The following is a 14139-nucleotide window of genomic DNA, read 5'->3' as shown; positions in this document are numbered from 1 at the left end:
TCAGTATCATGTTTTACTCATTGACCATGAATTCTTCCTTCTCTTCATCTATTATTTGCTGGTTTCCTGACAATGTTACCTTTTTCCTCTCTTCTTCTATAATATCTCTTTCCTATCATTTTTCTAACGCCCTCAAATAATATTTAAAATATTTATTTCTCCTGGATTTTTTCTTTAATGTTTTAATGCTTCTACTTCCTTTCTGACATTGAGTCTCAGTTCTGTTCTTCAGTCTATTCATCTATTTATCAAATATTGTTAAGCACAAATTGTATATGTATTCCCTTTTTGTGGCACTGGGAATATAGAAATAAAATAAACATGATTTCTGCCCTTTCAGTTTATATGCCCAAGAATGGTCACTTTGGAGAAAGCCAGGAACAATCTAAGGTAATTTGTTCAGGGTCCTATTTTATTCCCACGAGAATAGGTTTGTGAAGATTGTGGGAAACCCTGTGATAGTAGTAGAAATAACAGCAGAAGCAAAAAAACATTTATCACACATCTACTATATGTCAGATATTTTACTAACGTCTCATTTAGTTTTCATAGCAGGTCTGCAAGGTGTATTTACTACATGTTACAAACGGAAAACTAAAACTCAGAGGATAAGCAGTTTGCCCGTGGTCTGCCACAAGATTTATTTACAAGTATCAATCAAGAAGGAAAGGTATTGTGGTGAGGAGGTATATAGTAGGAGAAATTTCAGAGCCAATTATAGAACAGAGAGTATATAAATTAAGAAACTGCACTGGGGTAGGCCCCTAGGAATTGTATCCCAAGAGTTTGTTGCTCCTGACTTTAGAACTGGAAGTCGTAACTCATTGGAAAGGAAAGCCTTTCAGGGTAGAGTAACTGAACTAAGAGCCATGGGGTGATTGTCTCATGGTTATATTTGCCTAATGTTAAAGGACTGCTCAGATTTCATATTTTCACTTGCATGGCTGGAATAACATGCCAGGGAACCCTCTAACCAGTGTATCATTACTTTTGGCAGAGTGACGTCAGAATCAAGTTTGAGCACAATGGGGAGAGACGGTAAGTTGCCTTTTGATCAGTAGCGTTCATGGTGCTGAAGTTTTCAGAAAGCACTGAACTTAAGAAGCCTGTCATGATCCCTGCGGGACCAGTGGCTAAGGAGTGGGGTTGATTGTGTAAAAGCAGGAAAGTTTCGTCCTTGTTTTGACCTACCATTTCAAACTGGGGCTGTTTAGTCTCTTCTGTTCTGCTATTTTTCTGAAAGAGGAAGTGAAAACGCCAGCTCTACTCTGTTACTACTTCTGCATAGCTGACGTTGTGCCACCTGTGGGCAGTAGAGGGTGGTCAGCATGGTTCCACCGCGCGGTGCCTTCCTACCCCCTGAAGAGTAGTCCTAGCTTTTAGGATTAGGTTGATGAAGTGGAAGCTTATCCATGGTGTCTCAAGGTCATGGGAAGCTGTACCAAGTCCATAACTTTTAAAAGTTTGGTCCTTTGAGGACCAAACATAGAAGGAGTTTTTGAGTTCATAGTCTAAGTCTTATCTAATTAGTAAAGTAAAAATAATGATAAGAAACTTCTTTTTCTCTATCATGAGCATTTTAGTTTTCATTGCCATCATCATTATTATTTTGTGTGGGAAGCCAAGATAGAAGTCCCAGTGGAGGAAAATGTGACTATTTAATTTCTCATTTATCTAAGGGGAAATGTTTTAAAAGGAGACAGAGCACCAGTCATGGGACCTTGTATATATATGTGCACCTAAGTATCTTAATATTAGTTTTTCACTCTTTGCCTCTCCTTCCTGTTGCTGTCTCTACTTTTTCCCTTTGCTTTGAGTATTTGGAGAAGTAAAGAGCTTGCTTATGAGGCGTTCAACTTTATCCCAGTGTAGGATCTCAGTGTCTCCACATGTTCTTTATTCTGGGAGTACTCTGCAGCTGGCACCTTTCAACTTACTTTGAAGCTAGCTGTAGATGAGATGGGTGGCTGCTGTTCTCTTTTTCAAACACTCATTCACAAGCCTGGAAAATTGTTAGAGGTTGCCCAGTAGAAACACTGTGGAAAGTGTGGTCTGCGGAACCACGGTCCTGCTGTTCCCTTGTGGGTTCTAGCCTGTTCCAGGCCTGAAAGGAAGAAGCTCTTTTGAGCTCTGTCCATAGCTCTCGTCTTGCTGCATCCTGCCAGAAATAAGGAAATTAAATTGCTACTTCATCATTGCTGCTTTTCACACTTTCTGATTGAATGGGTTTTGGAGAGATGGCCAAACTTAGAGTAGCAGAGAATTTTCAGAAGTAGATATGAAATCAAAAGCTCAATTGTGTTGGAGCCTAATTATACAGTTTACTCTCCTGAATTTTCTGTTCCCAGAGTGCTATGTAGTTACAGTGAGTGAACTTACACTGAGAAAGTGTATGTGTTTGGTTTCAGACAAGCTGCCAGATTGAAACCACAAATATTTAAGGTGGTCAGACAGGAATGGCCTTCTGAAGCCCTGAGTGGAAGAATGTTAGTATCAAGATTTTGAAAACTTTGTATTCTTGTTTTATGGATCTGTTTTCAGGATGCCATGGCATTTCACTGTTTGTGTATGTATGAAATTGAGAACTTTTGAAAATTGGTGCCAGGAAGCCAAGTTCAAGCTGTTCTTTGCCAGATAGCATTAGTTTTCATGTATTTCATGTCCTAGTGTTTTATAGAGAATGTCAATGTGCACCTTCTTTACTTTTTACAGGGAATTTGAGCAATATCTTTTCTCTTTTTTTGGTACCAGGGATTGAACTCACAAGCTTGCGCTTGCCAGGCAGGCGCTTGTGCCGCTGAGCTAAATCCCTGGCCCTAGCAGTATCTTGTAAAATGTACACTTTTACAGAAAAAAGAAAATGGTGACTTCTCCCATTCATTCATTCTGGGTATCCCTTCTAGTGGGCAGACTTTGTTTTGTTTTAAAAGGATAAGGACCAGAGAGTACCCCTGACCTTCCACCTTCTCATCCACTGGGAGATAAAGAGGAGGACTTTAGATTAGGATCTCCTTCCTTTTGAAAACCTTAGAGGCAGGACACTGTAGCAGATTTAAATCTTTTAAAGATTGGTTAAAAAAAATGTCTATTAGTCAGTAGGATGGCAGTGGCATGATTCTTACCAAATCTGAAAGTCCTGATTTTTTTTTTTTAACTTCTTTTTTCTTACTGGTACATTTTAGATATACATAATGCTAACACTAACACTCATCATAGGGAATTTGTACCTGTATATGATGTATCTTGCTTCTTCTTTTTTTCCCATTTTACTCCCCTCCCTCCATCCTCTCTTCCTTTTCTTTGTAAAATTTTTGCTTCCATTTTTCCTATGTTCTCTTTTTTTCTTGTCCCTCCTTCCTTTCCCCTTCTCCTTGACCCTATTCTCCTTATTTAAACATTTTCTTTTCATTTCCCAATATCTATTGTATATTTTGCTCCTCATTTACACTTTTGGTGTCTCACACCAGAGAAACAATGCAAACATGTGTGTCTGATTTATTTCACTTACACACATGATCAGGGTGCATCCATTTAGCTAGAAATATCTTAAGCTTTTTATGGCAGAGTAGTACTCCCTGGTTTAAAAACTCACATCCTCTTTATTCATTCATCTGTTGATGAGCATTCAGGCAGTTTCCAAGATTTAGTTATTATAAACTAAGCTACTATAAACACAGGTGTACATATGTCACTGTGATATGGTGCTTTTATTTCTTTTGGAAAGATACCAAGAAGAAGAATAGGTTGAATGGAACCTCTAGTTTAAGTTCTTTGCGGAATCTCCGCACTAATTTCCACAGTGGATATAGTAGTCTACATTCCCACCAGCAGTGGAGAAAGATTCCTTTTTCCCCACAGCTCCACCACCATTTGTTATTGTTTGATTTCTTGAGTGGAATGAGATGGAATCCCAGCATTGTTTTAATTTACATCTCTCATTTAACCAGTGATGTTGAACATTTTTCCAGGTATTTATTTGCTGTTTCTATTTTTTTATCTGAGAAGTATTCATTTCAGATGCTCATTTTTGGATTGGGTCTTTAGATTTGAGTTGTCTGATTTATTTTAGTTCTTTATGTATTCTAAATATCAATCCTGAAGCAGCTGGCAAAAACTTTTCCCAAATGGTATGTTGTGTCTCCTGCTGTGCAAAAGCTTTTTAATAAAATGAGATCCCAGTTGATTCTTTGGACAGTCAAGGTTTTGTTCATAAAGTCTTTGCCTCCACCAGTGTCTTCAAGAATTATACTTATTCTATTTTCCAATTGATTTAGTGTTTGTTTTAATACTTAGTTATTTTTTCTATTTCAATTTTAGTTAAGTTCATGGTAAAAAAAATATGTTTTAATCTTCAGCATGTGGCCAGTTTTTCCAGCGTCATTTATTAAAGAGGGTATCTTCCAGAGAAGGTGTTGGGGTCCTTTATCAATCTCAGCACTCAGGAGACTGAAGCAGGAGGTTCACTGTGAATTGGAATCCGAGGCCAACCTGAACTGCATAGTGAAACCCTTTCTCTTTAAAAGACAAAAATAAATAAGTAAGTAAGTAAGTTGACTGAGTGTGTTTGGAATTGTTTCTATATCTTCTAATTTGTTCAGTTGATCCTCATTCTGTTTTTCTTTGCTAGTACCACACTTTTTTTTATCACAATAGCTTTGTAGTATAATTTCAGTCAGGGAGTATGATGTCCCTTGCCCTAGCTTTGTGCCTAGAACTGCTTTTGTTATTCTGGGTCTCATCTGGTTCCAAGTGAAATTTAGGATTGTTTTCTCTAATTTTATGAAGTATGCTATTGGTGTTTTGATGAGGATTGTGTTAGATCTGTCTAACAATTTTGGAAATATGGCCATTTTTACTCTATTTGTCCTATCCCAGAATGAGGGATATTTTTCCATTTTCTGATACTCTTCAATCTCCTTTTTCAGAGTACTGAATTCTTTTGGTAGCTTTTTTCTTTTTGGATCTTCTATGTGCAGTAGTATCATGTCATCTGCAAATAATGATAACTTCTTACTTTCCTATCTTTATTCCTTTTATTTCTTTGTCTTGTCTACATGTCCTGGCTAATGTTTCCATAGCTATATTGAATAAAAGTGATAGTGGACATCTTTGTCTTGTTCCTGATTTTAAAATAAAATTGCTTTCAGTTTTGACCATTTAGTATTATGTTGACTGTTGGTTTGTCGTAGATGGCTTTTATCAGATTGAAATAAAGATCATCTATTCTAATTTTCTGTAGAGTGTTTTTTTTAATCATGAATGAATATTGACTTTTTCAAATGCTTTTTCTACATCTGTTGAGATGATTATATGGTTTTTGTTCTTCTCCCTGTTAATTTATTGATTTGCATATGTTGAACCATCCCTAAATCCTGCCTGAACCCTGGTGTATAATCTTCTTGGTATCTTCTTGAGGATTTTTGTGTCTGTGTTCATTAGAGAGATTGGCCTATAGTTCTCTTTTTTGGTTGGATCTTTCTCTGGATTTTGTATTAGAGTAATACTTGCTTCCAAGATAAGTTTGCTTTCCTTTCAGTTTCATTAAAGAATCTGAGAAGTAGCAGCATTATAGGTCTTTTAAAAATTTCTTGTAGAAATCAGCGGTGAATTTTCCAGGGCCTGGACATTTCTTTGTTGATAGGTTTTTAATTACATCCTCAATTTCATTGATTGATACTGGTTTATTTAGATTTTCCATATCTTCTTGTTTCAGCTTTGGTAATTTATATGTTTTCAGGAATCTTTCCATTTCTTCTGTGTTTTCCATCTTACTAGAATACAGATTCTTGGAGTAGATATTGATGATTTGGATTTCTGTATGATCTGTTGTGATTTTACCCTTTCATTCCTAATTATATGGATTTGAGTCTTTTCTTTCCTTTTTTTTTGGTACAGGGGATCGAACTCACAACCTCATGCTTGCAAAGCAGGCGCTTATGCCACTGAGCTAAATCCCTGGCCCTTCTTTCCTTTTTTTGATAAGGTTGGCTAAGAGTTTGTCAATTTTATTTAATCTTTCAAAGAATATACTTGATTCTTTGTATTGTTTTCTTAGTCTCTATAACATTAATTTCTGCTTTGATCTTTATAATCCCTGTTACAAGCTCTTTGCTTGACTTGCTCTTGTTTTCTTAGAACCTGAAATTCAACATTAGGATGTTTAATTGAGTTCATTCTATTTTTCTGATGTAAGAATTCACTGCTATAAATTTCTCTCGTAAGACTGCTTTCATTGCATTCCATAAGTTCCAATATGTTGTATTGGCTTATTGTTTAATTTTAGAAACTATCAAGTTTCTTTTAATTTCATCTGTGACCCATTGGTTGTTCAGGAGGGTATTATGTAATTTCCATGTGTTTATGATGTATTTGTGGTTTCTTTTGCCATTGATACTCAATTTCATGCACTGTGGTCTGATAATATGCTTGGGATAATTTCAGTACATTTGTGTTTACTTAAGCATGTTCTGTTAGCTAGTATACGGTCTACTTTGGAGAACATTGTTTGTGTAGCTGAAGAGAATGTATATTTTGATGTTGTGGATGGAACACTGCAGATATCTGCTAAATCCATTTGTTGAAAAGTTTGGGTCAGTTCTGATATTTCGTTGTTAATTTTTTGTCTAGTTGATCTGCGTATTTGTGACAGTGGGGTATTAAGGTCCCCCAATTGTATTAGTGCTTATGTGATTTTTCATGAAAGTCCTGATTTCTATTCTTGATCAGACTATCAGGCAGCTTTTAGTGGTTATGAATGGCTCATTAGCAGACCAAGTATAGGAGAATTAAATCTCTGAGCCTGATTCTTAGGATTGTGCTAAGAACATCTGGAGTGGACTGAGCTAAATCCCTGGTAGTCATCTTCTTTTTTTTTTTTTTAATACTGGGGATTGAACCCGTAGGCTTAGTGATCTACGTTCCCAGCCCTTTGTTTTGGTTTATTTTGAAATATAGTCACACATAAAGCTGACCCCCTTTTAAACTGTTGTAAGACCCTGAAGCAAGGGATAGAATTTTATATTAGGAATTAATAGAAAACTACTTTCTCTCCAGAGGCTCCAGAAAATACTTTTCCATGTAACCATCTAGATAGTATCCTAATTATACCAACAGTATCACTACTTGGGACAACGGATTTGAGAGTAAATATATTAAAGATATATAATGTGAATGAATTTTCTAGTGGCAACAAATCAGTGTAGTTGACAATATCATTTCCAAAGGAAGAACTATGGGGGAATTATCTTTCTGAGGTGTCAGGCTTTTGTGAAGGACAGGTTTTGGTTTGTAGTAATAATATTCTGTTGAAGCTGTTCAATAAAAATTTCAGCTATAATAGAAATGTTCTGTATCTGTGCTAATACGTAGGCCACTAGCCACATGTTGCTTGTGAGCCTTTCATTTGCAGCTAGTGAGACTGAAGAATCAATTTTAAATTTAAATTTAATAAATTTTGATACAACTGCGTGGCTAGTGGCTGCCAAACTGAATAAGACAATTCCAGATATTGAAAACTTGAAGATTTGATTTTCACAGAGAACAGAGAACAATTAAAGAATTATTTGTTCATATTTTATTAAAAATTCAATGGCTTATATCCCTATTTTCCTGTGGCTTATCACTTCTTCCTCTAGTTATACCACTTCCCACTCTAGGCAAACAAGAGAGATGTGACAGCCACACGGTTCTTCCCGTCATTGTGGAGGAGTGGTGTAAAGCCCATGACCGTATGCTGCTGCCTCACCACAAGGCTGATTTGATTCTGCTTAGGCATACTGAGAGGTGGAGGTCATTTTAATATGCATTGTCCTAATTATATCATGGATCATCTTTTCATGTATGTATTCATACCTCTTCTGTTTGTTTTTGTTTTTTTTTTTTTTACTGTTTTTAAAGTATTTTCTCCCAAGTTTGATATTTTTTAAAAATCTTCATTGATGGTTTATTTTTTTGTCAAAATTTAAAGTTTCATTGTCACATCTGTTTTCTTGATTTTTTATTTATATTATGCTTAGACATTTCCCCCTGTAATATATTTTGCTTCACCTGGTTTTGAATTCTTGGGTTGAGGCCATCCTCCTACTTCAGGCTTCTGAGTAACTGGGACTATTGACATGTGCCACCTCTCCTGGCCAAAATTTTTTTTTGATTGTTTTCTGACTTGAGGTCTCACTATATAGTTATGGCTGCCCTTAAACTTACTATATAGTCCAGGTTGGCCTTGAACTCTCAGCAATCCTCTTGCCTCAGCCTCCCCACTGCTGGGATTACAGGTATGTATAAACATACCCGACAGATTTATTTTTTTAATCTAAATTTTGTGTGTATGTGTGTGCACATACGCACACATTTCTTTCTGATGTTCTTTTCTGTTCCATTTATCTCTTTGCTTATTTTTAATTGTTGAAGTTGGAAGGTATGAGATTGGATCTGTGAAATTCCTTCATGTATCAAAAATGGTTGACCATTGGCAGTCCTGTACAAAAGCGTATACATTCATTAAAACTTTCTGTTATTGCCAGGTGTGGTGGTATACTCTTGTAATTCAACACTCTGGGAGGAAGGGAGGAAGATTTCAAGTTCAGGCCACCTTATATAATTTAGTGATTTAGTGAAACCCTGTCTCAAAATCATAAAAAGTCTGAGGATGTAGTTCAGTACAAAGATCTGGGGTTCAATCCCTAGGAGCATCTAACAAACAGACAGCCTTTTTATTATGAAATTTTCCAGCACGTATAAACATAAACAGAATATTATATTGAACACTTATAGACTTGTCACCCAGCTTCAATATTATCAACATTTAGCCATTCTTGTTTCGTTTATCCCCACTTTTCAGTGTTTCTAGGATATTTAATAACAGATCATATTTTCATAGCCTCTTCGCTTATGTCCTTACTCTGCTTTATATTTATAGAAATTGTTTTGTGAATTGACCTAATGAATCTTTACAAAAAACTTCAGTACTAGTACTACTTACATGCTCAGATATGACAACAGTGGTCTCAAAAAATGATCTGAGGAGGCATGACACACCTGCCTATAATCCCAGCTACTCAGTAGGCTGAGGCAGGAAGATTACAAGTTTTAGTCCAGCCTGGGCAAATTAACAAGATCCTATCTTAAAATTTTAAAAAGGGCTAGGAAATAGCCCAGTGTAAGGGCCCTGCATGTATCTTAGGTAATCTTACATTTAAAAGAAAGGGAAGCTATGCTCAGACTACTGCTTTTTAAATACTGTGTTTTAAGTATACAGTTAACCAACTCTCCTGTTCTTTTCAGAATTATAGCATTCAGCCGACCTGTGAGATACGAAGATGTGGAGCTCAAGGTGGCAAAAGTGTTTGGGCAGCCTCTCGATCTACATTACATGAACAATGAGGTGAGACAGATGGATGGTACATAGTAATGAGAATTTGAGGGAGTCAAGTTGGTGGGCAAGACAAAAAACTTGGCAGCATCGTGGCTGTTTAACAGTCATATCTTGTTGTGTAGTTTTATTTATTAAAGAGTTACATTTTTTTTTGTAGTTTAGAGCTAAGTATAATGGCATCTGCCTGTACTCTTAGCTATTTAGGAGATTCGGACAGGACCACCACAAGTTTGAAGGCACCCCAGGCGACTCAGCGAGAACCTGTCTCAAAAATTAAAAAAAATAAGGAAGGGCCAGGGATTTAGCTCAGTGGCGTAAGCACCTGCCTGGCAAGTGCAAGGTCGTGAGTTTGATCACTGGTACAAAAAAAAAAAAAAAGTTTAAAAAATAAAAAGGGCTAATATATATATTTGAGTACAGTCTGATGTGAAAGATGCTTATCAGTCTGTCCATGTACTGGTGTCTGTTTGTACAGTCTGGTCTGTTTTTACACAAATTTGGTGAGTCAAATGATGCTAGCTATGTAGTTCAGCGGTAGAGCACCACCCCCCAAGGTTCCCAGGTTCATTCTTAGTATAAAACAATCAAATACACAAAAATGAAATCAAAAGAACTAGGGGTATAACTCAGTGGCAGAGCTCTTGGCTAGCATGTACGAGACCCTGAATTTGATCCTCAGCACCACAAAAAAAGAAAAATATCTTAGTTTAGGGCTGAACTCTGCAAGTGCTGATAGTCCCTTCCAGTGAAACAGCTGCAACTGAATATACTATCGGTATACTTTGGGTTTTTAAATAAATTTTAGAAATACAGCAGTTTTTAAAAAATCGCTAACTCTGAAGTTAATTGTTGTAGTTGCTTTTCTCTTATTGCTGAAACAAACTTCCCAGTGCCTAAAGTTAAGGGAGGAAAGATTTATTTAGCTCACAGTTTATAGAGGCTTCAGTCCATAATCACCTGGCTTCAAGGCAAGTTGGCATGGCGGAGGGGCATCTCAGAGTAGAACCAGTCCATGGCAAGCAGAAGATCCCAAAGCAAGCAAAGGAGAAGACAAGCCTCTTTTTGTCCCTTATGTTATATCCAAGCTACTAGGATTAGGGTGGTACCAACTAATCAATGGACTGATTTAGTAATCACACACCCTTAATCTCAGCATCATACACCTGAGATTCAGCCACCTCATTCCGGCGGGGCATCTAGACCCAAATTATAACATTAATAATAATACAGGTGTAAATATTTTGAGATCCATAAACTAGCCAGTCATAGTGACTCATACCTGTTATCCTAGCACTCTGGGAGTCTCAGGCAGGAAGATCGTAAGTTCTAGACCAACCTGGATAATTTAGTAACTTAAAGAGACTTGGTCTCAAAATAAAATACTAAAAAAAGGACCCCATGTAGCTCAGTACAGAGGCCTTACCTTCAATCCCCAGAACCATCCTACCCCACCCCAAATTTCAGATGTTCATACTATACTGATATCAGTGACCAGGACCTAACCAACTTACTTTTCTATTTATTTTTCAGTTTTTTGAGACAAGGTCTTGCTATTACATAATTCAGCCTGACCTTGAACTCACTATGTAGCTCCGCTTTGGCCCCGAACTCTCAGCCATTGTCCTGCTTTTCAGCCTCCTGAGTGCTGAAATTATAGGCATGCACCACCATGCCCAGCCTGATTTACATTTTGTTAATTTAAAATCTGCCTAGTTCCTTTCTTTTCTTTGCCCTTTATTTAAAATCTGTCATACCAGGATTTGAGAAGCTCAAGTGAAAACTCTTTTTGAGTTTTAATTTATATTTTTGTAATAGGTTTTATTGAGATACAATTCACTTACCATGTAGTTAACTCTAAGTATACAATTCAGTGGTTTTTTAATATAGTCAGAGTTGTACCAATACCACCAGCTAAATCCAAAACTTTATCACCCTAAAGAGAAACTCCACACTTGTTAGTAGTCACTTATCTTTTCTTTTTATCAGAGATCTTAGCAACCACCTATTTTCTTTGATTTTTTTTTTTTTTTTTTTTTTTTTTGTGGTATGGGAAATCAAATTCATATTTGCCAAGTAGGTGCTGTGCTGCTAAGTTATATCCCTGGCCCATGTCTTTGATTTTGTTATTCTGAATATTTTAAATAAGTGGAATCATACAGTATTGGCCTTTTGTGTCTGGCTTCTTTCACAAAGCCTTTGTTTTCAAAAATCATCTATATTGTTGTATGTATCAAGACTTACTATTCTTTATAACTGAGTAATAAACATCCTATTACATAGATGTATCACTTTTTTGTGTATTCATTCATCTACTGATGGACATTTGTTGTTTCTGTGCAAGTTTTTATATGTCCTTTCAGTTCCTAAATATCTGAATGAGTTTTAGGTGTCTTTTCAGTTCTTAATTATATAACTGATAGTGCTATCAGCTATATATATATAAAAATAACGGGTATATGCTTAGCATGTGTAAGGCTTAGCATGCTAAGGTTATATGACAGGTCTTTACTTTTCTTTAAACTGTCTTTTTTTTTTTTTTTTTTTTTAGAGTAGGAAAATCTACTGGAAAAAAGGAATGAGAAATAGGGATGGAATGGAGAATAGGATAGTTCCTGTGACCCAGGAGGCGTCCTAAATGGGTTGTCGCAATTTTTTTTTATAATGGCTACATTATTGTGCATTCCTACCAGCTGTATATGAGAGTAGCAATTTCTCTGCCATTCTTAACAGCACTTGCTCTTTTCTCTTCTTTCCTTTCTTTTTTTTTTTTTTTTTTTTTTTTTTCCTGTTTGTTTGTTTGCTTGTTTTTGGTGCTGGAGATCCAACCAAAGCCTTTTATATGCTAGGTAAGAACTCTGCCACTGAATTACACACCCAGCCCCTTCTGTTTAATAACTATGCTGGTGGCTGGGGAATGGTATGTCATTGTGGTTTTGATTTGCATTTCTCTAATGACTAGTGATGCACATCTTTTTGTGTGCTTTTATTTTTTATTTTGAGACGAGGTCTCACTAAGCTGCCCAGGCTGGAGTTGAGTTCAAGCTTCTCCCTCAATGGCCTGGAGTGCTGGAATTACAGGTGTTCGCCACTGCACCTAGTCCTTACCCATTTTAAAAATTGAATTTTTTTTTCTCAGTACTGGGAATTGCATCCAGGGATTTTACACTGAGCTACATCTCTGGGCCTTTTAAAAATTCATTTTGAGCATTTTATTTTAAAATTTATTTTGCTCATTAAATTGCCCACACTGGTCTTGAACTTGCAATCCTCCTGCCTTAGTCTCCTAGAGTAATAGAATTACAGGCGTGTCCCACCGTGCCTGGCAGATTTCTCTTTACTGTTGAATTATATGAGTTTTTTATGTATCCTGTATACTAGGCTCTTGCACATTTGTGAAATTATAGTTTAGTTTTTTTAAAGTAACTATTATTTCAGTGATTTCTTTAACTCTCCCTGGAAAGAAAGTCTCACTTATTCATATTTTGAATATCACTAGGAGTAGATTCTTTTGTAGTATTATATGATTTGCAAAACATTCTCTCCCATGAGTAGTTATGACATTTTGTTTGTGCTGGAGATTGAACCCAGGTCTTACACATGCTAAGCAAGAGCTCTCTATTGAGCTATATCCCCAGTCCTCTTTTTATTTTGAGATAGTCTCACTAAACCAGGCTGGACTTTTAACTTTCAGTCCTACCTCAGCCTCCCAAGTAGCTGGGATTATAGGCATGTACCACCACACCCAGCTAGATTTTGTTTTATTTCATTATTTTCTTCATTCATTTGTTCATTTATTTTTTGATACTGGGGATTGAACATAGGATCTTACAACCACTAACCTACATTCCCAGCCTTTTTTTAAGTTTTATTTTGAGACAGGCTGACCTCAAGCTTGTATCCTCCTGCCTCATTCTCCTGAGTAGCTGATATTACAGTTGTGTGCCACCATGCCTAACTGAAATTAAATCAGATTATTTGTTTATTTATTTTTGAGTTAGCGTCTTGTTACATAGTTCAGCCTTCCCTTGAACTCACTGAGTAACCCAGGCTGGCTTCAAATTTGGCAGCAATTCTCCTTCCTCAGCCTCCCAAGTGCTGGGATTACAGGAATGTACCACCACACTGAAATTTTATTTCAAATACTATTCTATTGTTTTTTCCTAGCTTAGGATTTAGAGTTCTTTCATTTCACTGTATTACAAATTAGAAACTGAATTTGGACTTCTACTTGATTTTTTTTAAATTAAAAATGTGTAAGAGCTGGGTGTGGTTGTGCACTTTTGTAATCTTAGCTTCAGGAGGCTGAAGCAAGAGGATCGCTGTGAATTGGAGGCCAGACTGGGCTACAAAGTAAGTTCAAGGCCAGTTTGCACTAATTATACTAAAAAGTGTAAGTCTTGACATTTATTAGGTCCTAGGAAAGTATACTTTTGTATCCTTTAATACTATCTACTCATGATGTCTTCTGCTTTAACAGTGAGTGACAATTACTATAGCTGTGCCCTCAAGGACTTTCTGTTTAATAAGTCAGTGGAATGAAATTGGAGATGGTTTTCACACTCTAGTAACTGATTCTTTAGCATTAAACATTAAACTTTACTCTGTGATCTAAATTTGTGCCCTTGTCCAGCTCCCCACGTGTCCTCCACCTTTCCTGCTCGTTCTTTTGAGGTCAGCATAGTTGGAGATGGTGGGGATGGGGCATGATTATACTGCTTACTTTGGAAAGAAAGTAATGGCAGTTGGAATGGCAGTTGTAGCTGTTT

At 36.5% G+C, this 14139-nt stretch overlaps 1 protein-coding gene across 4 annotated transcripts in view; it reads left to right on the top strand.

Moving 5' to 3' along the window:
- Positions 1-14139, top strand: part of Map3k3 (mitogen-activated protein kinase kinase kinase 3) — an 82342-nt gene that overhangs the window by 30114 nt on the left and 38089 nt on the right. For 3 of the 4 annotated variants that reach the window (XM_063242620.1, XM_063242619.1, XM_005001970.4), the window contains exons 4-5: positions 998-1038; positions 9283-9382. In XM_063242620.1, the coding sequence (XP_063098690.1) occupies positions 998-1038; positions 9283-9382 (141 nt within the window). The remainder of the gene's footprint in view (positions 1-997; positions 1039-9282; positions 9383-14139) is intronic. The other variant, XM_063242621.1, reaches the window with a different exon arrangement.

This window comes from Cavia porcellus, unplaced genomic scaffold (genome assembly GCF_034190915.1).
Source record: "Cavia porcellus strain 051 isolate PalLab524CR breed Dunkin Hartley unplaced genomic scaffold, mCavPor4.1 scaffold_32, whole genome shotgun sequence".
In the NCBI taxonomy this organism is placed as follows: Eukaryota; Metazoa; Chordata; class Mammalia; order Rodentia; family Caviidae; genus Cavia; species Cavia porcellus.
The sequence above is the reverse complement of the archived record's forward strand: the minus strand, read 5'-3'. Positions and strand labels throughout refer to the sequence as shown.